This window comes from Salvelinus namaycush, chromosome 30, assembly GCF_016432855.1.
Source record: "Salvelinus namaycush isolate Seneca chromosome 30, SaNama_1.0, whole genome shotgun sequence".
Taxonomy (NCBI): domain Eukaryota; kingdom Metazoa; phylum Chordata; class Actinopteri; order Salmoniformes; family Salmonidae; genus Salvelinus; species Salvelinus namaycush.
In genome coordinates, this window is record NC_052336.1 from 19,092,987 (window position 1) to 19,120,597 (window position 27,611).

Here is a 27,611-nt window from a genome sequence, read left to right on the forward strand (position 1 = left end):
TTCTTCATGCTGCTGTCGGCGGTGTGTGTGATGCTCAACCTGGCTGGCTCCATCCTGTCCTGCCAGAACGCTCAGTTGGTCAACTCTCTGGAGGACTGTCAGCTGGTGAGAGACCAGTGCCCTGCCCCTCTACCCCCTCTGTCCCCCCTGCATGTGCCCTATCGCTTCCATCTACAGGGGCCAGTACTGGTTCCCTATCTCTCCCATCTACAGGGGCCAGTTCTGGTTCCCTATCTCTCCCATCTACAGGGGCCAGTACTGGTTCCCTATCTCTCCCATCTACAGGGTCCAGTACTTGTTCCCTATCGCTTCCATCTACAGGGGCCAGTACTGGTTCCCTATCTCTCCCATCTACAGGGGCCAGTACTGGTTCCCTATCTCTCCCATCTACAGGGGCCAGTACTTGTTCCCTATCTCTCCCATCTACAGGGGCCAGTACTGGTTCCCTATCTCTCCCATCTACAGGGGCCAGTACTGGTTCCCTATCTCTCCCATCTACAGGGGCCAGTACTGGTTCCCTATCGCTTCCATCTACAGGGGCCAGTACTGGTTCCCTATCGCTTCCATCTACAGGGGCCAGTACTGGTTCCCTATCTCTCCCATCTACAGGGGCCAGTACTGGTTCCCTATCTCTCCCATCTACAGGGGCCAGTACTGGTTCCCTATCGCTTCCATCTACAGGGGCCAGTACTGGTTCCCTATCGCTTCCATCTACAGGGGCCAGTACTTGTTCCCTATCTCTCCCATCTACAGGGGCCAGTACTGGTTCCCTATCTCTCCCATCTACAGGGGCCAGTACTGGTTCCCTATCTCTCCCATCTACAGGGGCCAGTACTGGTTCCCTATCTCTCCCATCTACAGGGGCCAGTACTTGTTCCCTATCTCTCCCATCTACAGGGGCCAGTACTGGTTCCCTATCTCTCCCATCTACAGGGGCCAGTACTTGTTCCCTATCTCTCCCATCTACAGGGGCCAGTACTGGTTCCCTATCTCTCCCATCTACAGGGGCCAGTACTGGTTCCCTATCTCTCCCATCTACAGGGGCCAGTACTGGTTCCCTATCGCTTCCATCTACAAGGGCCAGTACTGGTTCCCTATCGCTTCCATCTACAAGGGCCAGTACTGGTTCCCTATCGCTTCCATCTACAGGGGCCAGTACTTGTTCCCTATCTCTCCCATCTACAGGGGCCAGTACTGGTTCCCTATCTCTCCCATCTACAGGGGCCAGTACCGCCCAGCTCACATTAAAAAATACATCTTAACACCAGCCACTTCCACGTCCTTCTTAATAGTAGGGCTCAGTGCCGTCTGTCTGTCTGATTACCCACTGGAGCTCATAGTTTAATTATTAAGAAAAACATAATAATCCGCCGTCTGGGGAGAGAGCGCTTTCAATTTGTCTGCTGTCTGCGGCAGGTTTCATTTCTGTTCCCGTTTTCAGACGGCGTGGCAGAAGGTATGTGTCAGGATCAGGCTAGGGAAGGAGTTGCGTACCTCATACTTGCATAGATTACATGAATCTACAGACTCATGACAAGAGTAAAGTTCCTACATCAACTATGCTGTTAGGGGCATAGAAAATCACAGTTCTCAAAGTCCTCTAAAAGGGCTTTCTCTGTAAAAGAAAAGACTGAAATCCATACATTCTGGACTCATTTAATTAGTGTTTAATAAGCTATAAATAATGAATAGCTTTTGGGGGATTCAAAATTGAAAAAATATTTGAATACAGTACTTCTCTACATGGCTCCAGCTCTGAATAGCGCAATGTGCATGTATACTGTGTATTGTGTGTGCTGAATGGATGGATATGATGGCTATATATATATGGATGGCTATATATTTATAGCAGAACAACAGCTCAAGCCCCTAGCCTGCCTATTCTGTTCTGTGACCACTGTGTTGTGTGGGTTGAATCAGCACTGCAGTCAGCGGCGGCTCCACAGGATATCCTGCATTCCCTTATCCAGAATACGGCCCCGTTCTACCATCTCTCTCCCCAGCTTCAGTCTGCCCCAGCACCAAGCACAGACAGACCCAGTAACACAGACAGTCAGTAGCACAGACAGACCTAGTAGGACAGAGAGACCCAATAGCACATACAGACCCAGTAGCACAAACAGACCCAGTAACACAGACAGTCAGTAGCACAGACAGACCCATTAGCACAGACAGACCCAGTGGCACAGACAGACCCAGTAGCACAGACAGACCCAGTAACACAGACAGACCCAGTAACACAGACAGACCCAGTAGTACAGACAGACCCAGTAGCACAGACAGACCCAGTAGTACAGACAGACCCAGTAGCACAAACAGACCCAGTAACACAGACAGTCAGTAGCACAGACAGACCCATTAGCACAGACAGACCCAGTGGCACAGACAGACCCGGTAGCACAGACAGACCCAGTAACACAGACAGACCCAGTAGCACAGACAGACCCAGTAGCACAGACAGACCCAGTAACACAGACAGACCTAGTAACACAGACAGACCAAGTAACACAGAGAGACCTAGTAACACAGAGAGACCTAGTAACACAGACAGACCCAGTAGCACAGACAGACCCAGTAACACAGACAGACCCAGTAACACAGACAGACCTAGTAACACAGACAGAACCAGTAACACAGAGAGACCTAGTAACACAGAGAGACCCAGTAACACAGACAAACCTAGTAACACAGACAGACCTAGTAACACAGACAGACCCAGTAACACAGAGAGACCTAGTAACACAGACAGACCCAGTAACACAGACAGACCCAGTAGTACAGACAGACCCAGTAGCACAGACAGACCCAGTAGTACAGACAGACCCAGTAGCACAGACAGACCCAGTAGCACAGGCAGACCCAGTAGTACAGACAGACCCAGTAGCACAGACAGACCCAGTAGTACAGACAGACCCAGTAGCACAGACAGACCCAGTAGCACAGACATACCCAGTAGTACAGACAGGCCCAGTAGTACAGACAGACCCAGTAGCACAGACAGACCCAGTAGCCGGGGAAGCAAAGACAACTAGGCTCTAATTATATTGATTCTTTGCAACAACAAAAAAAAAAGTTTATTCTTATCATTTTAGAACATTGCAAATAACACAAATCTGTCAAGCAGAAAGGATAAGAGGAAAGCTAATCATCATAGTAGTTAAACTGAGGATGGTTCTCCTCACATGACTGCTGTTGGTAATTACACTGAGGATCTGCTATTCTAGCCACATTAATCACATGGGAATTCTAATTTAGTTGGTCTAATCAATTAAACACTCTGGCATTGTTTGCAGGCTTTGCAGTGGATACATAAACACTGCTAGGCTTTATTGAATTAGTTTCCATTCCTTATGCAGTAATAAGGGAGCGTGAATAAGTAAGGACTATCTATTATTCCATCCAGGCTCCTGAGGTGACCTTTCTCCAGTTAGCTGTAATTCACCTGTACAGTCCAACCGACTGGGGTATTTCATCACCATCAACAACCAATGTCATATTCAACTGCCTCCATCTTGCATAGTGAATAAATCAAAATAATGTATACATTAAAAGTCCATAAATGTCATATTGAGCTGTTGACTCAACTTTGTAAATGGTGTTCTTCCTGGGGTGACGTAATGGTTTACTTGACCTGGTCACACAGAGAGTGTGCCATCAGGTTTAGCATGGCACCACTCCCCTCCCTGTGACACACTGCCGAAGCCCTCTCCTTGAATCATGTTTTACTTATGCCCAATGTAGCTTGGCGTGGCATTACATCTCAAGACGTTTGTCAGCATGTTTTACGCCCGCCATCAACACTAGGGACGGGTGACACGGGTTGTGATGTAACATGTGTGTTGGGCCCATAGAAGGGAGGTTCTGGGAAGAAGAATGATCTGCAGAGCCGAGGAGAACCAGACTTCTTTCTCAGGGACTTCATTGTAAATATCCTTTTCTATTCTGATGTTATTGTTTTTAAATATGGGATTCAACCTGTATGTATTGTGATTGCTGCAAAATGAATTGCACCATTGAGGACATTGAGGTTTTCTGAATCTGAACGTGATGGAGGAAGGAGGGAGGGGGTGGATGTGACAGGCATCACTAGTGCCCTGCACATGATCTACACTAAAATCACCATCAGGACTGCTGGCCTACCTGATAGAGTTCCAAGGTATGGCGAGGAAAAAACGGTAGCATTCCCTGGGCATTCTTTGGGCTTAGGTGAGGTGCATAATATGTTCAGAAGGCATAACTAGTTTAGAAGACATCCCACGTTTTTGGCAAGGATCAACCTCTTTTATGCAGTTTCTTTCTGAGTAGAAATTGATTTTTCAACGCTTCTGGAATGGAAAGCAGGAACCAGAGCAGAGCAGGAGGTGTTTGTGTGTGTGAACTGAAAGGCGTGCTCCGTTGTTGTTGGTGGTTCTCTGGGCTAATGAAAAACCACTTGTCTCATCAAGCCTGTCTTAGATGGGCTGGTGAAATGCATGATGGGTCCTATGTGGAGTGCTCATGTGACTAAGGCTGGTAGATTACCACTCCGGTTGTGTCTAGTGACATCAGACGTTCAAATCACTGTTTCACGCGCCGTTTCACATCCAAAACGTAGAAATCTGCAGATATAGAGAGCTTGTCATACACTGCACCATTAAATAAAAGCAATGCATGAATAGATTATCAAAATGAAAACAAGATTGCAATGGCTGTGCTGCTCTGCTGACTTAGATATTCTGATCTAATTGTTCCTTCATATGGCACTGACATACTGCAAGACCCCCTGTGTGTCCATCTAGTCATCATGTACACCACATCATCCATCAACACATATGAGCCTACTTCCTCCAAGGATCTCCACAGTGAGAGAGAGAGAGAGAGAGAGAGAGAGAGAGAGAGAGAGAGAGAGAGAGAGCATATAGAGATATAGAGAGAGAGAGAGCATATAGAGATATATAGAGAGAGAGAGCATATAGAGATATAGAGAGAGAGAGAGCATAGAGAGATATAGTGAGAGAGAGAGCATATAGAGATATAGAGAGAGAGAGAGCATAGAGAGATATAGTGAGATAGTGAGAGAGCAGGAGAGAGATAGTGAGAGAGCAGGAGAGAGATAGAGAGATAGTGAGAGAGCAGGAGAGAGATAGAGAGATAGTGAGAGATAGTGAGAGAGCAGGGGAAAGATAGTGAGAGAGCAGGAGAGAGATAGTGAGAGATAGTGAGAGAGGAGGAGAGAGATAGTGAGAGATAGTGAGAGAGCAGGAGAGAGATAGTGAGAGATAGTGAGAGAGCAGGAGAGAGATAGTGAGAGATAGTGAGAGAGCAGGAGAGAGATAGTGAGAGAGCAGGAGAGAGAGCAGGAGAGAGATTTGCCCTGTAGAGCTTCTTGCGTTCCTCATAGTGTGTTGAGTATAGAGCCAGACTACAACAATGGTCCAGAGATCTGTCATTTTCACCAGCAGCACATCATTACTCCTGACTGAGTGATTAGCATACAAGACTAAATGCCTCTCCCCAGTTCCCTTTACTACTGTACACGGCTCCTTGGAGACCATACATACCGCGCTATGACTGAAATATTAATGGACTTCACTCCCCCATGCAATTAACCCATGATGGGTAGGTTCACGTCCCGCCTTCTTACAATCTGGGTCACATAGTTAGTCGTTGTAGCAGCAAGATCCTCCCCCTGTTAACTCTGCCTTACAACTCACTGTGTTAAGTAATCCTCCTGTACTGTAGATTCCTCCGTTGTCATGTTAGAGACCTACACTCTTAGAAAAAATGGTTCTTCTGCTGGCCGCATAGGAGAACCCTTTTTGGTTCGAGGGAGAACCCTCTGTGGAAATGGTACTACATGGAACCCAAAAGGGTTCTACCAGGAACCAAAAAGGGTTCTTCAAAGGGTTCTCCTATGAACCATTTTAGGTTTTAGATAGCACCTTTTTTTCTAAGAGTTTATTCTGGCAAGGAAAGTATCAGAGCGGGCAGAGACAGAGGTGCAAGTCTGATCTCCATCATAGAGAAGCATTAAGATTCTGCTTTATGCAAGGGAGGAAGAGAAGACACAGGGCTAGGGTGTGTTGTAACATTATCAAGTGTGGGAAATAGTACAGTGAGTTCTCACTGATATCCAATAGCCCCTTTACTTACCCCTGTCCTTTCTCTCCCCCAGATAAAGTTCGACAGTGACGGTGTGTGTGTGTGCTGTGAACTGCAGCACCAGAGCTCCAGCTGCAACAACCTAGGAGAGACGCTCAAACTGAACCCACTGAGCGACTGCGACACCATACGCCAACACCTCAAGGTGGGTGGAAGTGAGAGAGTGTGTGTGTGCGCGTGCATGTGTGTGAATAGACAGTTATGTATATGTTACACCATTTCTTCTTTGATGTGTACTCTATAGCCTCGTTCTATGGAAATTATTCCTATTATGTTATGTTGTTCATATAACTTGATCCTCCGAACCTCTTCAAGCTGAAATATTCTCCTACTCTGTACTGGTATACCTCGGTGTAATGAATAACAAGTCGTGGGAGCTTAGCTGATACACAGACAATGTAAAACACAAGTGGAAACTTATAGGCTCATAGTAGAACAGGAAATTGAGAATGGCAACAGCATTTGTCTTCTAATCCACGCATAGCTCTTAGTCATATTAATTGCATGGTCTGTCAACTTGGCTTTGCCAGTTCGCTCAGTTCATGATCTCTGGAGATTATATAAACTGAAAAGCCTTCTGTCGGCATGGTGATCTATATGCCGCTACATCTTTATTGGATTACAGTGTTCAAATGCTTTCATTTCATGCCACTGATTGATTATAAGACATTGATAACTAAATAAAAGTCCCTTTAAAATGAAGCATGGGTATGAAAGAGGAAAGATCCAACCCTGTTAGTCATCATGATCATAGACCATTAAAAAGATGTCAGAATGGACACTATAAAACTGTATTATGTGCTAAGGAAGTCAGATAGGGTGAGTTATGTCAGATGTCACATAAGGCAATGGCCATCACGGCTCTCCATTATCCTCTGTCTAGATATTAATATTAAGTAATACTGCTGCTGTCTGTCGAAACGTTCCTCCAATACACAGCCTAGATTGAAAAATTATACTTTACAAGTCAGTTACATGCATGTATGTCACCACTTTGGCGTATCAATGTAGTTCACAGTTCACAGTTAACTATCCATTTCAAACCAGAACAAGTAAAACCAGAACCATTTTTTTCTGTAAAAAAACAGAATAGGTTCATATCCCCATAGATATTTTAATACTTATACCCCAAAGTATTGGTTTCATTCACAGTGCTTCCAATCACATGTTCCTCTTCCTGAATTTTTCTTGTCATTGCCCAAAGCCATGAGTAATGAGTGTGGAATGAGGATTCAGTTAATTTGTGGATTCCTGAGTGAAGGCGGGGTATGTAACCTTGGCAGTGGAGCTCCTGACCCCAGCCTGACCCCAGCCTGACCCCAGCCTGACCCCAGCCTGGCTCCAGGTACGCAGGCAGGGCTGTTGTGTTCAGGGAGGTTCAACTCTGTATGAACACCTTATTAACAGCTTCCTTCAAGGTATTATTACAGTTGCTACCCTGACATGATTTACCATGTCAATATGCAAATGTTAGTCGCCAGGGAAAACACACACAAGTAATATTTCTTCTCACATCTGCAAGGCAGATGTATACAACACAGCTGCAACACAAATGTGCTGTCTGAGTTTTAGGATCGCCCAAAACCAATGAAAATGGAACAATAATATGCAGTTGTATTTTTTGTTTAGAAAGATGTGATTTATAGTGTGTTGCCACGGCCCAAATGCATGTGTTAATTTCTTTCACAGACCTATATTTCCTGCATTGGTTTTCCTAATTTCCTTTGTAGGAAAAGGCAGAGCTTTAATTACAAGAGAAGTTGTGTACAGTTTCACCTGTACATTTTTCAATGATTCAATAAAATACAGGCAATACGGGGGCCTCCCGAGTGGTGCAGCGGTCTAAGGCACTGCATTTCAGTGCTTGAGGTGTCACTACAGCCCCGGGTTCGTTTCCAGGCTGTGTCACAACCGGCTGTGACCGGGAGTCCAATAAGGCGGCGCACAATTGGCACAGCGTCGTCGAGGGTTTGGCCGGGTTTGGCCGGGTTTGGCCGGGTTTGGCTTTACGTGGCTCATCGCGCTCTAGCGATTTCGGTCTTCAGTTGAACGGTGTTTCCTCCGACACATTGGTGAGGCTGGCTTCCGGGTTAAGCTGGTGGATGTTAAGGAGCGCGGTTTGGTGGGTCCTGTTTCGGAGGACGCATGACTCGACCTTCGCCTCTCCTGGGCCCGTTGGGCAGCGATGGATATCAGGAAATTGGGGAGAAAAAGGGGGTAAAATACAAAAAATGTATATATATTTCAGGAAATACACGTATGTAGCATTTAGAAACACTTAGAAGTCATTATATTCAATATAGCCCATGACTCATGAAGGGTATTTTTATTGTTTTCTTTATGAATGTACGATTCAATGTAAATGTATACGCTATGCACACTAATCTTTCTTCACAAAGCAACAGCATGATTTCGCACAGCAACAAAACAGCAATAACATTCTACCAGAAACTCCACAAAACATAACATTGGGATTTTCAAAACTTGAATTCCAATCTATACTTTTATTTCACGTTCTGCTTTTGATGAGACTGGACAATGACATGTACAGTACATGTTCAATGCCTAGATCTCAGTCTATTTTTCTCTTGAAGCTCAAGAATCATTCATTTGGCATCCTCTTCTCTCTATTCCTTTCCCCGGAGTGAGCCATTGAACTTACCATTGATGCCGGTTTGTTTGGTAGATTTGATGCCCACGGTGATGCAACACTGCAAAGAGAACTGAATAATGAAATAGGCTACGCTGAATGAGGACATGGGTCTCCTGTGACTCCCAGTATCTGGATTGGGTTTGTGTGACTAGCAAGGCATGAAACAGAAACGTATCCCAAAAAGATGAGGAGAAATCAGCTGTGTCAACACCTCAAACAAGAAAAGGAAAATAAACCAAATGTCTCCACTTTGAAAATAGTTACTATGCATGTTTATACTGAAGTACCAATCTCCATGTATTATTCACCTCTCTTAGTACAGAGGAGCATCTCTGCCAAGCTAGCACTTTGTTCCCAAGTGTCAAATAAAGTGTCTGAGTCAGAACTAATAACATGATCCTGTATGCGTGTTAGGGATTGATCATATTAGGCCAGACAGGGAAGTGATAGAACATAGTTGAAGGCCAGAAGTGACAGATCTGCCTGTTGTTTGACCTATAGGTCTGTCTACACTGCTTGTCAAATCTCTCCAAAGCTACAATGACATTACTCCATACTGTGGTACTAGTATGTATAGTAAATATCACTAGGAAATAATACTGTGTTCCAGACAAACATTGTTCATCCATAATAGCCCTCCATTGTCTGTTTGAAAATGAAAATAAAGTATTTAGTATGAGAGTCAAATACCATGGTAATTTGTGGTCTTCACTGTGCTTAGCTCAGGCTGTGCATTTCTCCCTATTCAGTATCCACATGATCAGAATGCCAGAAGATAGCTATTAGAAAAAGCACTGTATGGGTGAGGACACTTACCGGCTTATTATTTCACCTTGAAGTCTAGCCAAGTAACAAAGAAAAGCAACATGGAAGGAAATCAAGAGCCTATTTTCAGGTTGCATGGGGTTCCATTTCACTAGTATGCATATTTATTATTGCTGAGAATTCAATAAATCAGATTATGTCAGTGCATAACCTTGGAACACTGACACCTCTTCAGGGGGCTATTATCACCTTACCTAGAGACTAGGAAGAGAGATGGTTCCCTGTTGATCCATGCTTCTTTACAATGGCGCTACTATTGTTAAGCTGTGTTGAAGTACTCAACATACCAACCTTATAGGAGATTTCTTTCGGGACAAGAGTTGTTCTTGACATGCAACCTGAGCATCTGGGCCTATAGCCATGCAGTCCTATTATATCACACCTCAACAGTAGAAGGCACTGTTCATGGTCTTGGTTGGTTACCAAGGGCCGTGATGTTCTATTTCACAGTGTTTCTGGTAGGCCCCTCCTCATTCCCCTCTCCTGTCAGTCTCCAGAGAGGCAGGAGTTAGCTTTAAGCTGCCTGCTCACCACACAATGTGTTTCTCAAAGGGACTGAGAAAGAATCTGTTTCACAGACTCGGGACCTCACCTGCCAAATGTAGGCTGCATCTGTGAAAGGCTGTGTGAGTCTCGAGCTCTCTGGTCGCAAGAACACCAAGGTTATCAGAGACTTCACCTGTCATATCAATGGGAATCCATTGCTATAACCTCAACCATTTTCAACATCGGTTGCCTCCCAATGGTGAACGCATGTCAAAATAAAAAGAGAGCTTGGGCAAATGTCAAACTCACACAATTTCATTTCTTTCAAGACTGTTCCTGTGGTTGTAAGCAATGCTGCTGACTCGGGGTTCAAAGTAGCAAGTCTGGGCTGCAGTTAGCTAGCTGTCTGTAAATAGGATTTTATGCCCTGAAGTGTCAGGGCCGGCAGGGATTCATATTGCTTCATTCCCACATGGTTTAATGAGTGGAAGAGGATGGCGCTGCAGAAAATGCAGTGCTGAGCTATTAGGGTGAATTTGTTCCTGGTTGGATCATTCTCAGATTTAAGGGGCGATTTGCTGCTGTTATGATGTACTGTATCCTTCCTCTGCAGTGCTCCCCTGCTAGCTAGTCCCTGCTGTGCTGTGTCGCCATGGTAATGACATCACCATTGTCCTTAGTCACCTTCAGTCCCTCTCTCATTCATTTGTTCCCTCTATATATTTCTCTCCTCTCTTGTGTTCTCATGCTGTAATATTTGCTTAGCTTTCCTCACTGTGGCTCAAATGTGACTTCCTCTCCCTTCTCTCTCCCCCTTCCCTCTCTCCCCCTTCCCTCTCTCCCTTCCCTCTCTCCCTCTGCCTGGGTCCTGTAGGAGCTCCTGTTTAGTGTGTGCGCCCTGAATGTCATCTCCACCATCGTCTGTGCCCTGGCCACTGCCATGTGCTGCATGCAGATGGTCTCCACTGATGTGCTACAGATCGTAAGTAGTGTGACAGAGAACACAATGGACACTTTGTCTCTGACTCTGTCTGACCTGGACTCAATGAGACTGATCTATAGCCTTATGGAGAGCAGCTCTGAACCATCATGAAAGGTAAACACGCCTGGCCTTCTAATGCTGGCTTCATAATTCTCCCCCTCATATGGCGGTAGTAGTAACAGTGGTATTGTCGTACCATACAGATTTGGAATAAATTGTCTTCAGTCTGACCATCTTAGATAATGTCAACAGACATCACGAAGGGCACCCATCCCAGAAGAATTCAGAACCTCCACATCACGAAGGGCACCCATCTCAGAAGAATTCAGAACCTCCCCATCACGAAGGGCACCCATCCCAGAAGAATTCAGAACCTCCACATCACGAAGGGCACCCATCTCAGAAGAATTCAGAACCTCCACATCACGAAGGGCACCCATCCCAGAAGATTTCAGAACCTCCACATCACGAAGGGCACCCATCCCAGAAGAATTCAGAACCTCCACATCACAAAGTGCACCCATCCCAGAAGAATTCAGAACCTCCACATCACGAAGGGCACCCATCCCAGAAGAATTCAGAACCTCCACATCATGAAGGGCACCCATCCCAGAACAGTTCAGAACCTCCACATCACGAAGGGCACCCATCCCAGAACAGTTCAGAACCTCCACATCACGAAGGGCACCCATCCCAGAACAGTTCAGAACCTCCACATCACAAAGTGCACCCATCCCAGAACAGTTCAGAACCTCCACATCACGAAGGGCACCCATCCCAGAACAGTTCAGAACCTCCACATCACGAAGGGCACCCATCCCAGAACAGTTCAGAACCTCCACATCACACTAAAAATCACAGAGGATTTTTAAAGGGGGAAATAATAAAGGGGGAAATAATGATTCTTCTCCCTCACTGTAGTTGGTAATATGTACACCTTAAAAGGCATGCTGTCCTTAAAACGACCCTCTCGCATTACAAGGGAAACAATGACTGTGCCCAAAACCTAAATGGTTTGCTGTCATCAGGGAAATCAATGTGGCGGGGTGCTCCCTTTGCCCTTCAGAGCAATGCTCTCAGCCCATTTAGAATGACTTTCCCAGATGATTGGTGGGCTGTAGCGCCCTCATAGCCACCATTAAAACAAAGCGATACTAGCGATACCAGCGGAGGTTGTCTGCACCCCTTTAATATCTCTGGGCAATTTTTTACAGGGGAGAAATAACGTTTTAACATTCTATACAAGAAGGCTTTGTATACAGTTTATGAGCTGAGCTGTAAATTGTCTGGCCTCCTAGATGGGTATATGGCAGATAAGCCCAGGGTGGGAGATTGATAGAGCTGAATTATATTAGTGAGGCAGGAGTTTGGGGCTGGAGCCGGGGCTGATGCAGGGGCTGGGACTGCCTGGCGCTGATGCAGATGTAGGGGTTAGCAATGGGACTGCTGCAGAGGCTAGAGTGGAGGCTGCAGCCTACTGGAGCAGTAGAGGATTAGTTTCATCTCGGAGCACAAGGTGGCAATGCAAGACATCACTAGTGATCCCAGCTACACAGTCACCGCACAGGCACAATGAGCTACGGGACCAGAAGCTTAAGAGCAGGACAATATGTTTGATTTTGCATTTGGTTCAGTGTCTTCATCTTTTGTGGCGAGAAGAAAATTGCAAAACAATACATTTTGTAACCTAAAATGATACAGATCACAGTCATTTGGTTGGTAAGGGCAAGGTTTTACTATTCAGTCAGAATTTCAATGAGAGGTTTTCATGTCTTTGTCCTTGACTGATAAAGAATATATCTATATAAACTTTCAATGCTTTTCTTGTATGACACATGATTGATGGCAGACGCAAAGCGACAGATGGGCACATTTTTCAAAGTCAGATTTAAACTTCAAAGTAGACAGGCTGAACTGCAGTGCGTCCTGAATGGGAACTTCTCAATGGCACGTCGTCGTCTGGTTGTGAGCAGGAGGAATGTGAGACACGCCACTGTTTTAAAAACACAGACCAGGAGAGATTAAACTGGCCTGTACAGCCGTAAGGTCACAGGAGGGTGAATGACAAAGGACCTGTCTCCTCCTATTCCCAGTACACTCACAGAGCCCCTCTCAATCTGGCTTCATTCCCATTTCACAAGGAAAGATTTCAGCTCCCAGGAACAAAGCTAGCTACCTACTAAAGCCTGACTGACCCAATGCACAATGTGCTGGCCAGGCCAAGGCAGGCTTCCTTCACTTGACACGTATTAATCTAGCAAGCGTTTTTTCCTCCCACTGCTCCATTGTGTCTGGCTTTATTAGCCCTGCCATTAACGACTTTGCCACCGATAATGACGCATGCTACTGCATAGTTCCCTTATCCAAGTCTCCTAAAATAAACATCATTGTGTCTGCAAGATAATCTTATTCTGGATGCCTTTTTTCTACAGAATGTTGTTGAAATTGATACATTCAATGGTCCCAGTATAAAGCTTTCAGAATGAGACAAATAGACAAAGGTTTCCTGTGTCTGAAATAAAAGCTGGGTTTATGTCTCTGTCTCTCTGTCTGTTTCAGTTCATGCCACACAGAGCACGAGCCCTGAGCGCTGACTGCATGACTCCCCGCGGCACCATCCTGCACCAGACCCTTGACTTTGACGAGTTCATCCCACCCATCCCTCCACCACCCTACTACCCCCCAGAGTACACCTGCACCCCGGTGATGGACGGACAGAGGTATCGCAAAAAAACATCACACAACACAACAGAACAGAACAAACACAACATACCACAACACAACACCTTGACCTCGGTGATGGGCGAACTGAGGTACTACAGCAAAGCAACACAACACAACACCTGCACTTCGGTGATAGATGTACAGATGTACTGGCTGCAGCACAACACTCTGACCTCCTAACAACCTCCTAACAACCTGGCTGACCAACATAGCAACATGCCTGTTTGAATGACTGGCTGTAGCAACTCCTTTGGCACCTGTCACATTGGGTTTGATATAGTCTTGCGTTGCCATACCTCCAAAATCATGTTGTTGTCATGCCTGGGGAATTTTGTATTGCAAAAACGGTATGAATAGTTCTGCAAGATTTTGATTGGCTGTTACATTTTAAGAACCCTTCCCCACACACCCGTAGAAGGGGGGGGGGTGTTATGTGTGCCACTGTTTTCTGTCCGGGTAGGACACATTTTGTAGAGTTGTTGCGTTTGGTAGTTTCAAGTGGACGTTTTCAAATGATCAAGTGTGGCCGACAATCTGCGATTTATATTTGTTGGAATTGAAAGTGGATTACGCTGGTTAAGTCAAACGTCACAACACGTTCTAAACTGCTCTGTCGACAAACACACGTTTTACCTTGTCTCCATTTGTCCATATGGCTGCGCTTTGCTACCACCGAAAAATCTTGAAGATTGCCCATTATTATAAAAGATAAGGGCTCAAAAAACTATTCAAGTAAGTAAATATATTTTGAAATGTTAAACTATGTATTACACTTCTAGTAGGCCACTTTGTAGGCTAACTCAACTGAGCTGCTAGCTAGCAAGCTAACTTTACACACTGCTTAGCTAAGTGAATTAAATGTCATCATCTAGATAACTTTCTATTACCTAACTACAGTATCTTGATGTAATCATTGTAAATTAAAAACAGTTTCCAAATGCATTTGTTGATAACAGCCTAGGAAGAGACTAATGGCGCGTTTCCAGACAGGGTGTTTTACCTAAAAGGCTCAGACTTTTTTGTTTCCATCTACGTGGGCCGGCACCCGTGTCTGGGCCATGACTTCGGTGGACCTGCTCTCACTTGGGGCCAAAGCCAGGCCACTGGTACTTTTCAGCCTACATTTACATAACAATGACTAACATTAACACCTTCTCACACAGTAATTGTGTATACCAGCAGTGTTTTTGTATACAACATGTGCTAACACATGTTGTATACAAAAACACTGCTGGTATACTACAGTTGAAGTCAGAAGTTTACATATACTTAAGTTGGAGTCATTAAAACTCGTTTTTCAACCACTCCACAAATTTCTTGTTAACCAACTATAGTTTTGGCAAGTCGGTTAGGACATCTACTGTGCACATGACAAGTAATTTTTCCAACAATTTTTTACAGACAGATTATTTCATTTATAATTCCCTGTATCACAATTCTAGTGGGTCAGAAGTTTACATACACTAAGTTGACTGTGCCTTTAAACAGCTTGGAAAATTCCAGAAAATTATGTCATGGCTTTAGAAGCTTCTGATAGGCTAATTGACATCATTTGAGTCAACTGGAGGTGTACCTGTGGATGTATTTCAAGGCCTACCTTCAAACTCAGTGCCTCTTTGCTTGACATCATGGGAAAATCAAACGATATCAGCCAAGACCTCAGAAAAAAGAATTGTAGACCTCTACAAGTCTGGTTCATCCTTGGGAGTAATTTCCAAATGCCTGAAGGTACCACCTTCATCTGTACAAACAATAGTATGCAAACAATAGTATATAAACACCATGGGACCACGCACCCGTCATACTGCTCAGGAAGGAGATGCGTTCTGTCTCCTAGAGATGAACGTACTTTGGTGCGAAAAGTGCAAATCAATCCCAGAACAACAGCAATGGACCTTGTGAAGATGCTGCAGGAAACCGGTACAAAAGTATCTATATCCACAGTAAAACGAGTCCTATATCGACATAACCTGAAAGGCCGCTCAGCAAGGAAGAAGCCACTGCTCCAAAACTGCCATAAAAAAGCCAGACTACGGTTTGCAACTGCACATGGGGACAAAGATCGTACTTTTTGGAGAAATGTCCTCTGGTCTGATGAAACAAAAATAGAACTGTTTGGCCATAATGTCCATCGTTATGTTTGGAGGAAAAAGGGGGATGCTTGCAAGCCGAAGAACACCATCCCAACCGTGAAGCACGGGGGTAGAAGCATCATGTTGTGGGGGTGCTTTGCTGCAGGAGGGACTGGTGTACTTCACAAAATAGATGGCATCATGAGGTAGGGAAATTATGTGGATATATTGAAGCAACATCTCAAGACATCAGTCAGGAAGTTAATGCTTGGTCGCAAATGGGTCTTCCAAATGGACAATGACCCCAAGCATACTTCAAAAGTTGTGGCAAAATGTCTTAAGCACAACAAAGTCAAGGTATTGGAGTGGCCATCACAAAGCCCTGACCTCAATCCTATAGAACATTTGTGGGCGTACCTGAAAAAGTGTGTGTGAGCAAGGAGGCCTACAAACCTGACTCATTTACACCAGCTCTGTCAGGAGGAATGGGCCAAAATTCACCCAACTTATTGTCGGAAACTTTTGGAAGACTACCCGAAACGTTTGACCCAAGTTAAACAATTTAAAGGCAATGCTACCAAATACTAATTGAGTGTATGTAAACTTCTGACCCACTGGTAATGTGATGAAAGAAATAAAAGCTGAAATTAATAATTCTCTCTACTATTTTTCTGACATTTCACATTCTTAAAATAAAGTGGTGATCCTAACTGACCTAAGACAGGGAATTTTACTAGGATTAAATGTCAGGAATTGTGAGAAACTGAGTTTAAATGTATTTGGTTAAGGTGTATGTAAACTTCCAACTTCAACTGTATATGCCCTGGGTTATATGTGTAGGCCTACCTATGTTAGCAAATGTTGTATACAAAAACAGTTGAACATCACACACAATGTATAAACCTATTAGAATTGGAGAAGGCCAACCCTGCTGGGGTTCTGCTAGGTGTGCAGGGTTCTGTTTCAGCCCAGAAATAACACACCTGATTCAACTTATCAAACCTAATGAGTTGATAATCAAGTGTGCTATTGCTGGGCTGGAACAGAAGTCTGCTCACCCAGTAGATCAGGGATCAATGGAGCAAGGTTAGTCACCGCTGGTATGGAGTTTTTTGTTCACCTGAAATTATGCTTTAGTAATAATAGCCTACGTGTTACTATCACTCAATTTTCTATTGTTGTTTAGACTACGATGTCTAATCTTTACATACGAGTTAGCTTATTTGGACATTTTGTTTTTGATTAAATGTTTAAACTTGTTTTAATTGTTAAAATATTATTCAAAATAAACTAGTGTCAATGTTGATGAATCACAATCCTGCAATAAAGAGGGGAAGGGGTTATGTCTCTGTGTCTGTGTTTCTGTGTTGTATTCTCAAATGAACATGTCTTTTTTGTCTGTCTAGTTGTAAGATCTCCAATCAGTTTTATTTGATTGTCACTCTGTCTCAGTATATCAGCTATCTGAATCCACTGGCCTTATGGGGATCTGTCATCTGAAGCAGAGAATAGCTAAACTCTCACATGGTTTACATGTTGAGCTATATGTTCTTTATTTAAAATTATACCAGTAGACAATATATATGAGGCAAACCATATACCAGTGCTGCAGGCTGGTCTCATAGACTAGACGTAACATAGTAAACGTACATCCGGGACACTCAAATAGAGCCCCACAGTGGAGGTGTCATAATACCCATAAAACCTAGCGGTTTCAAACAGAGAAATTGTTCCAATCATTTTTCCACCATTGATTTTAGAAACAATTAAAATAAGGGCTGTGTTTCGCGTAGGCTTACCCTAGCGTGATGTTTTTTGATAAACATATAAAACTCTCTCGGACAAGGTGGCTTTTATCAATATATTTGGCTCTATTTATTCTCAGATTTTAACATGCTAATTAGCATCAAAGTAGAGATCATTCAAGACTACAAATCCCTGCAAGCTTGTGCACATCACCTCTAGCTGACACCTTTGCTAACAGGTATTGTGTCAATTTAAAACTTGCTTTAGACAGTTCACAGAATTATGAATTTAAAAACATTTAGCCAATTTATTCATGACTAAATGTAGCTAACATTAGATAGTTAATCCAGATATTCTTACCTTTTTGCCTCGATTCGGCTGTCTCATCCAGATCGTGGTATTTGTAGTTCTTTATGATAGCCACATTAGCAGCTAATTAGCATTTCATTTTTGGGGAGTAAATACAGGATAACATATTGATAAAAGTCCCCTTGTCAGGGGGCTCCCGAGTGGCACAGCGGTCTAAGGCACTGCATCGCAGTGCTAGAGGCATCACTACAGACCCGGGTTTGATCCCAGGCTGTGTTGCAACCGGCCGCGACCGCGAGACCTATGAGGTGGCGCACAATTGGCCCAGCGTCGTCCGGGTTAGGAGAGGGTTTGGTTGGCCGGGATGTCCTTTTCCCATCGCGCTCTAGCGGCTCCTGTGGCGGGCCGGGCGCATGCACACTGACTTCGGTCACCAGTTGCACCACAGTGTTTCCTCTGACACATTGGTGCGACTGGCTTCCGGATTAAGTGGGCAGTGTGTCAAGATGCAGTGCGGCTTGGCAGGGTGTTTCGGAGGACGCATGGCTCTCGACCTTGGCCTCTCCCGAATCCGTACGGGAGTTGCAGCGATGAGACAAGACTGTAACTACCAATCGGATATCATGAAATTGGGGAGAAAAAGGGGTAAAAAATATAATAAATAAAAAAGTCACCTTGTCCTAGAGAGATTTACACAGTTATCAAAATGCCACGTAAGTCTACACGAAACACAGTCCTTATTTGAACTCTTTCTAAAATCTCCTATGGGATAAATGAATGGTGGAAAACAATTAAAGCAGGACAATTAACGAAGAGGCAACTCAAATGAACTTTGATCGCTTTTATTAGAATTTTTACATTGCAAAAAGTTACACTTATTTTTCATGCCACAAGAGGTACCAGATCTGGCCAAATAGGTTCCGGAAAGAAGAACGGAGAGGTGCCGGATCCTGTTCCGGCTCAAATTAAGCACTGACCTTAACGCTAACCCCTAGCCCAGCTAACATTCGCCACCTAGCTAGAATTCATAACATATCATACGTTTTGCAAATTCATAACATATTGTACATTTTGAAAATGCGTAACATATTGTACATTTTGCAAATTCGTAACATATAATATGAATTGTAATTCATAACATATCATACGGATTTACGTACAGAATAATACAAAATGCTCTGAGACCAGGTTGAGTGCTGACAAAATTGTTTAGTGTAAAAATCCAACCCTTGTAATTTAGGTACAGTATGAAAGTAAGGCGATGACAATTCGGTTACAGGAGATGAGCATTAGAGGTAACATATTTTGAGGTTCATTTTATTTTATTAATTTTAGCAATGTTGCTTGCGAAAAAGGTTGTCGTTGTTCCCATAGTAGATAGACCAGGCGTATTCAACTCTTACCCTATGAGGTCCGGTGTCTGCTGGTTTTCTCTTCAAACCTGATAATTATTTGCATCCTCCTGGTGTCCCAGGTCTAAATTAGTCCCTGATTAAAGGGGAACAATGAAAGCAGTGAAAGCCGTGGAACTGGCTTCTAGGTCCAGAGTTGAGTTTGAGGGAGATAGACAGTACCATGGTTGCTTTATGTATCACTGACCCTGAATAAGCTAAATACTGGGCTAACACAGCTAACCTTTAGGTCAATAATATTCTGTTTTTATTAACATTTTGTTGCCTTTATAATCCTGAGAGAAATTGAACTAGCTTGTAGCTAGTTATACCTAGGTAGCTTACAAGGTTAACTGACTTTTCTCAAAATGAACCTCATTGTGACTAGCTACTTCTTGTCCCGGGGCTCTTGCAACACTGCACACCCAAATATCACCCCAGAAAAGTCCAAATAAGAAATCTTGAACTGGCCAGCATTGTAGACCATTTCTCCCCTCTTGCTGCAGCTTCATCTCATCTCAAAACAACAGAGAAATGCTGTAAAAACCACTGTGCCGCAAACATTCTTAAATGTTTTGTCACCAGTGTTTGTTTAATTGATTTTTTTTGTCTTCACGCACTGAGGGGGTCTGATTAATCTCACCCGGGCTCCCGTGTAGGCGTGTTTTGCACTGTGATTTACACCTGGTTCGCACCCCTCTTTAGCTGATTTTTGCCATGGAACTTCCCCAGGTTTCCTGTTTTAGGGAAGCCTGGTTCACGACGAGGTTAGGTTTGATACAACTCCCTAGTTTGATTATTTGGTTTTGTTCTCGCCAAGAATCATATTCTATTTTAGTGATTGACGACAGAGCTGAAACTAAACACATATGTTTTATTAAATAGGTATCTTGTAAGTGGCTAGAGCAAGTTTGATCCTAAATATTTATTCTGTGGAGCCCTTGGGCCAAGCCACTCACAATGCTTAGTATGGACTATCAGAATGTTGTAGTGCTTTGTTAAGGAGCACTGGTAACATCCATGGCCTTGTGTAAATGTGCCATTGATCTCCTTCCACTTGGTATAAGACAATCAGTTCCATTTCCACATCTTTGAAGGCATGCTGATCCAGCTGGTTGGCTAGATGCCATGTGTTCTTGTCAATTAGGCTGTAAATAGAAACATGCAGAGGAAGCCTTTATAGAGTCCCCTAGCTGAGGGCAGAAACATGTCATGACATCATCATGCGCTGGATGATTGATTCAGACACTCAAGTTGTATTTTATACTCTGCCACTTCACAGGAGAATGGGTTTTAATTAAAAAAGATGGCTCTTGCATGGGTGAGATATTTTTTAATTAACACCACATGAAAAACAATGTGTCTCTCAACCAATTGAATGTGTTTGTTTACTCTAAAATGAAGTGTTGCTGGATTGAGGAAGAATAGGATATTTGTATTATTTCTCTCCTCACACCTTTCCTCCATAATGTTTCTCACATTCAGAAGTCTACACCTGGACTTTCCACACTCCCCGTTCAGTGCCATCTATGGAGTGCCCATCAACAGCCCTGGGACACTCTACCCCTCTGAGTTGCCCCCGTCATATGAGTCTGTGGTGGGGATGGGGATGGGGATGGGGCAGACCCCTGCCAGTCAGGTGAGTATCACTACCATCCTTCCCCCATAGAATACCAGCCTCTTTCTAACATTACACGTTCTCTATTCACAGTCAGAGTAGTTTAGAACCCCTCTCACTGTTGAATACGTCCCTGTTTACATGCACATTGTAAGAACACAACTACAAAGGAGAGTGCTAAGAAAGGCATTTTGACTTCAGAAGAAGTTGTTGTATGAGATCACAAAGAGAGAAGGAGAAGTACACAGAGAGAAGCTAGCTAGCTGGACTCAGTTAAAGTTTCTATTTGGGTTGAGGATTAGTGAGGCGAGAGGATTTTATGCTCCTCTCTCTCTGTGTAAATTGCTGCCACAGGCTCTAATAAAGGAGACATAATAAAGATGTGTAACATTTCCTTATGCAGATGACCCAATTCACTGCTGACCTCATAAGGCCTCCCCTAAGACAGCAGCACACACATACAGTGCATTCAGAAAGTATTCAGACCCCTTGACTTTTTCCACATTTTGTTACGTTACAGCCTCATTCTAAAATGGAATCTACACACAATACCCCATAATAACAAAGCAAAAACAGTTATTTTTTTCAGATATCACATTTACATAAGTATTCAGACCCTTAACTCAGTACTTTGTTGAAGCACCTTTGGCAGCGATTACAGCCTCGAGTCTTCTTGGGTATGACACTACAAGCTTGGCACACCTGTATTTGGGGAGTTTCTCCCATTCTTCTCTGCAGATATTCTCAAGCTCTGTCAGGTTGGATGGGCAGCATCGCTGCACAGCTATTTTCAGGTCTTTGCAGGGATGTTCAATTGGGTTCAAAACCGGGCTCTGGCTGGGCCCCTCAAGTACATTCAGAGACGTGTCCCGAAGCCACTCCTGCGTAGTCTTGGTTGTGTGCTTAGTGTCGTTGTCCTGTTGGAAGGTGAACCTTCGCCCCAGTCTGAGGTCCTGAGCGCTCTGGAGCAGGTCTTTATCAAGGATCTCGCTGTACTTTGCTCTGTTCATCTTTACCTCGATCCTGACTAGTCTCACAGTCCCTGCCGCTGAAAAACATCGCCACAGCATTATGCTGCCAGCACCATGCTTCATCGTAGGGATGGTGCCAGGTTTCCTCCAGACGTCACGCTTGGCATTCAGGTGAGAGAGTTCAATCTTGGTTTCATCAGACCAGAGAATCTCATTTTTCATGGTCTGAGAGTCCTTTAGGTGCCTTTTGTCAAACTCCAAGCGGGCTGTCATGTGCCTTTTACTGAGGCCATAAAGGCCTGATTGGTGGAGTGCTGCAGAGATTGTCCTCTGGAAGGTTCCGCCATCTCCACAGAGGAACTCTGGAGCTCTGTCAGAGTGACCATCGGGTTCTTGGTCACCTCCCTGACCAAGGCCCTTCTCCCTCGATTGCTCAGTTTGGCCGGGTGGCCAGCTCTAGGAAGAGTCTTGGTGGTTCCAAACTTCTTCCATTTAAGAGTGATGGAGGTCACTGTGTTCTTGGGGACCTTCAATGCTGCAGACATTTTTTGGTACCCTTCCCCAGATCTGTGCCTCGACACAATCCTGTCTCGGAGCTCTACGGACGTCTCCTTTGACCTCATGGCTTGGTTTTTGCTCTGACATGTACTGTCAACTGTTGGACCTTATATAGACAGGTGTGTGCCATTCCAAATCATGTCCAATCAATTGAATTTACCACAGGTGGACTCCAATCAAGTTGTAGAAACATCTCAAGGATGATCAGTGGAAACAGGATACACCTGAGATCAATTTCGAGTCTCATAGCAAAGGGTCTGAATACTTATGAAAATAAGGTATCTTTTTTATACTGTAAATGTGCAAACATTTCTAAAAACCTGCTTTCGCTTTGTCATTATGGAGTATTGTGTGTAGATAGGAAAACAATTTATTTAATCAATTTTAGAATAAGGCTGTAACATATCAAAATGTGGAAAAAGTTAAGGGGTCTGAATACTTTCCGAATGCACTGTAGGTGTGATGGAAAAAGTCTAATTTAGATGAGATACAGAAGACACATCTTGTCTGGTAGAACATCAGAGCAGGTATAGATTTCAGTTTGGTGTTTGTCCTATGAACTCAATCATGGACGTACTATTGTTGTCCACCTGGAGAAAATGTGAGATGTCACTTCTTCAAGGAATATAGTTGGTTTTCTGTTGAATGCCGCTGGGTCGTTCCACCAATTGGGTATCTTTTGAGAAGTCATACTTGGTAAAAAAAAAAAATCTCATTTTAATATTGACATAAAGAGCACATGTTCAACTTCATAAAAAACATGTTTTTCCATCTCTTGAGGTTAAATAAAAAAAATACTATAGTAATTGCCTATTAAGTGCCAAATAAAGTAACAGGGTTGACTGTAACAGGGTTGACGATTTCATCTTAAATCAGCCATATATCCCCTTGTGACAGGGGGGATGGAAGCTTGTTGTGTGCAACAGGGAGTGCAATTGAATGCAAGCTTCACAAAAAATGACATTCATTGTGGCTCTCCTAAGACAGACAAGGTATCTTGTCTCTTACATGACAGTGAAGGGAAACCACAGGAGACAAAGACACAGGAATCCAATCTGTAACAAAGCTGCGTCGTTCCACAAAAAGAGTGCCTTTTGTGTCCCTTTGATATTTTAGGAGACATTGTGCACCAACATTTTAGAACAAGATATATTATTTGCTCTAAAATGTAATACCAAAAGGCTTCCCCTCATCTTTTAGAGCTCTCTGCACAGATCTCCTGAAAATGATCTTCCAACAAAGATTCTGTGAATGAGGTCAAATCAATATAGCGTTTTCTCACCTGAAGTACATGCCTTTGAAGTGTTGATGCAGGGAGAGCACCTGAGGGGACTGGCTGCTGTTAGATGTATGCCTCATAGGGGAGCAGCTGCAATAGAAGGATCTAGATTCCCCTTGAATAGACACTCGTCGCTCACCTAGCAGGTTGACTAGAATAGAGGTATAGACCCGAAATGATCCGTTTGTACAGGTGACTGCAGCTTATGATTGGTAAGACTGAGGTATTGTATTGGAACATACTTTATATTAAATGGTACTAAAGACACTACACGGCATTACATTACATGCTTCTATGACCCTGATTATCCTTTTTCATATTCACTGCTATGATTTAGAAATACTCATCATGATGAGATGAGAAAGAAAGCACACATTACATATAACGTAATAAGCATACAATTACCTAAGAAAACCACATTATAGTGACAGTTCACCACCTCTAAAATCCCAATGGAATTCCTGATGTAGAGTGGGTGATGTGTGCTTAGAGAGCTCTCTACTGGCCAGAGTGTGGTACTGAGCACATGGTTGCCAGATGTGTCGGGATGAAGCAGCAGCCTCTGACAGATGTTCTCCAAAAGGATTCTCTGCCTCTCCCACCTGTTCCTCATCTTTAACAAGGGTTTCACTAGTGGCAGAATTATTTGGTTCCCTCACTCACTATCCCTTTCGAAATGTGTGTCTCCTTTGTCAACTGTAAAAACTAATAATTTGTGTGTGTCTGTCTGTCTGTCTGTCTGTCCATGTGCTCCTCTCTGCAGGTCACTACCAGCATTGATCAGCAGGCCACTGAGTCCAGCCTCTGTGAGAGAAACACCACAGCTGGTCTCAGTACTCAGGGTAAGGAAGGCTTAATAACTATCACTACAGCCACCCCTCACACCACTTTGACTGTGTGTGTAAACAGGCTGGTGTATCTCACCCATAAGGGTGAGCCATGTTTGATATCTATGCCTGTACTGTAATTTGGTGCAGCTGATGCTTGTGCTCTCCTGTGTCTTGTCCCAGCCTCGGTGGACAGTGCCTCTCTAATGGTATCAGAGGAGGTGGCAGAAATTCCAGACCACAGTTGCTCCTCAGAGGATCTCTGTTCTCTGGAGGTGCAGGGCTCTGACTCCTCTCCCTATGGCACGCTGCACACCGCCCCCACTGATGGCAGCTGTATCAGTCTAGAGCTTAGTGCCCGCTTCTCCCACCGCCACGGCGGCCCGGCCCGGCTCGACGACACTGGCTACAGCGAGTCCTCCCACACCCAGGACTCCATACCCCGCTCTCCAGACTGGTCCATAGAGAACGTCAACATACTGGAGCACGAGGAGCCCAAGGGAGGAGCAAAGCTACACGCAAACCTCAGAGAACGAGCCAGTAGGAAGCAGCTGATTCTTCCTGTCCCTCCTACTCCTCCCTCCCTGCCCTCTGCCTCCCCCTTTGCAGCCGTAGCCACAGCCTCCGTAGAGGTAGCCTCAGCAGCCCAGAGCCTCCCTGCCTGCCCCTCCCCGTCCCCCCCTGCCCGGCCCCGTGGCTCCCGGCTGTGCTTCAGTGTGTGGTCCCCATCCTCCTCTTCCTCCTCCCCGGCCTCGCAGCCCCCTTCTACCTCAGCGCCAGCAGAGCGACCCCGCATACTCCGGTCTGGCAGGAGGTATCGCAAGCTGGCTCGCATCGTACGCTCCACCAGCGACCCCATCTCCTGTACCTCCATATCTGGAAGTACGTGAGTTGCTCCTGTGTCGGCACGGCACTGCTCCCCATGTGTTGTTTAGGAAAGATCCTGTCATTACTGTTGAGATGAACCAGGTTAATCAGACCACATAGGCAGCTAGCATCACTTCATTTGGTGAAATGCAAATAATATACTTTAGCATAAGTACTTGTTCACCATAAGGCTAACATCTTCCTCTGCAGGTGACAGCTGTGGCTGCCCCTCTGCAAGCAACCCTCCTCCTGAAGATTCTCCTCAGACTTCACCAGAGCAAGGTAACGCCCACCCCACCAGAGCCTTTTACCACCTCTCTACTATGTACGCCTTTCACATCTCCCCACCAGATCACTCCCCACCTAACCTGGCAGTCTACACATACCCCTGGTGAAAACACCCATTTAGACCAGCGACTCGTAGGTGAAAATAGCGTTGAATGTGCAAATGTGTTGAATATGTTGAGTCCCGCCTGATTGGATGTTGTTGTATGTTTGTGTCTTTGGTGTGTTCAGAGTCTACAGAGGTGGCAGCTCCTCTCCACGCCGCTGCCAAAGTCAGCACCCGCAGTGGTAGGAAGCAGAAGGAGGGGAGGAAAGTGGACATCCGCCTCAAACCGCGAGCCCTGCACATGGTCTCCAACGAGCGCCCACACTCTCTGGCTGACCTCAAGACGTATAAAGACACCAAAATCCTGGTGGCCAAATTCCTGGAGCACTCCAGCTGCAGTCTACCTCAAGAGGTCCAGCAGGTGGTCAACAGCATCAAGTATGTCATCAAGTCTGACGAGAGACACATGGAGGAAGCTATATTCAGTGCCAATGTCATAGATCAGGTACGCCTATTGATGGGCATGGGTATGAATGCATATACAAAATAAGCTGATCAGATAACTTAATGAAACCATTGTTGGATCATTCTGGTCTAAACTGTTGGTCAGTGATATTGATGGATTTGTTTGTTTGTGTCTGTTACTTTGCACAGGTGATGACACAGTCACAATGCATCATCGGCAGCCCAAGGAAGCGTGCCCATGAAGACTTGCACCTCCAAAGCTGTGGGGCCTTGAGTTCCCCTTCCTCATCCCTGCGCCGTCCACCTACAGCACCAGGGCCTCCCAACCCCCCTGCTTCCCTGGACTCCTCTCCCTCACCCTCTGAACGCACTCAAAGCCTTTTGTGTAGAGAGACCATCCTTTGACTGCCCTCCCTCCCCACCAAGGACTCAACCTCTATTTCTATCCCTGTGAGACTGTGCCAAGACTTTAGCAGAAACAAACTCAGTAGGTCATGTCTGGAGTGGATTGGCTTCTTTTCTCTCTCATATCAAAAACAGCAGAATGTTCTCTTCTCCCTCAGGGGATTTTTTAACAGTCTCAACCCTGTAAACACACTTGTAAGCCAACTAAATGGAGATGACATGATGAAAAACTAGTGCTCTACTTTATGAAAAGGGAAAAAAACGACTTTGTATTAAAACTGTGAACTGGACAGTTTTGGGATGGTATTAGCTCCTGCAGACTTTGTGGATTCTGATTGGCTGAATACTGCGTGCCACTGCAGGACAGAGAACTTTACAAAAGTGGATTATTTAACTTACCTCAATGTGTTACAGTTCTTATCAGTGTTACAATAAAATATGACTTTCTATGTTGTAGTCGACCTCCTTTCAACAACGGTATGTCATTTGAACATTACATACATTTTAGGAGGCGTGAGAGACACAAAAGCCATGCTTACAGAAGATGCATGGCGCAACTGAATAGTAAAAAAAAAAAAATGTAATATTTTGAAAACCTTGTTCATTGTAACTTTCGAAATATCAAGAACTTGTGGTTTGACAAACTATTCTGAATGAGCTAGGTTGCCATCCAACTGGCGACAAATTTTCGGGTGAATATTCAAAAATCTGCATAGAAACAATATGCAAATTTCCCCAACAGAGGTGTTTACATCAAACTGACTTATTAGCGGATAAAATGCTGTGCGTGATGACGTAGTGTACATAAAATGACTTTTGCACTTACGTTTTCATGTACTGAATAAATCAATTGAAGTTTAAAGGGATAGTTTACCCAAATTACAAAATGACATATTGGTTTCCTTGCCATGTAAGCACTCTATGGACAAGGTATGACAGCAATCCATGCTTTGGTTTAATT

At 44.4% G+C, this 27,611-nt stretch overlaps 1 protein-coding gene across 1 annotated transcript; it reads left to right on the plus strand.

Annotated features, from left to right (window-relative positions):
- On the plus strand, positions 1-27,087 carry LOC120024840 (protein FAM189A1-like). The gene is made up of 10 exons (XM_038969161.1): positions 1-105; positions 6,155-6,286; positions 10,980-11,087; positions 13,647-13,807; positions 20,815-20,968; positions 24,519-24,597; positions 24,766-25,464; positions 25,660-25,731; positions 25,966-26,285; positions 26,435-27,087. Exons 1-10 carry the CDS (start codon positions 7-9, stop codon positions 26,648-26,650), a joined length of 2,040 nt encoding a protein of 679 aa, XP_038825089.1. The 5' UTR covers positions 1-6; the 3' UTR covers positions 26,651-27,087.
- The last annotated feature ends 524 nt before the right edge of the window (positions 27,088-27,611 follow it).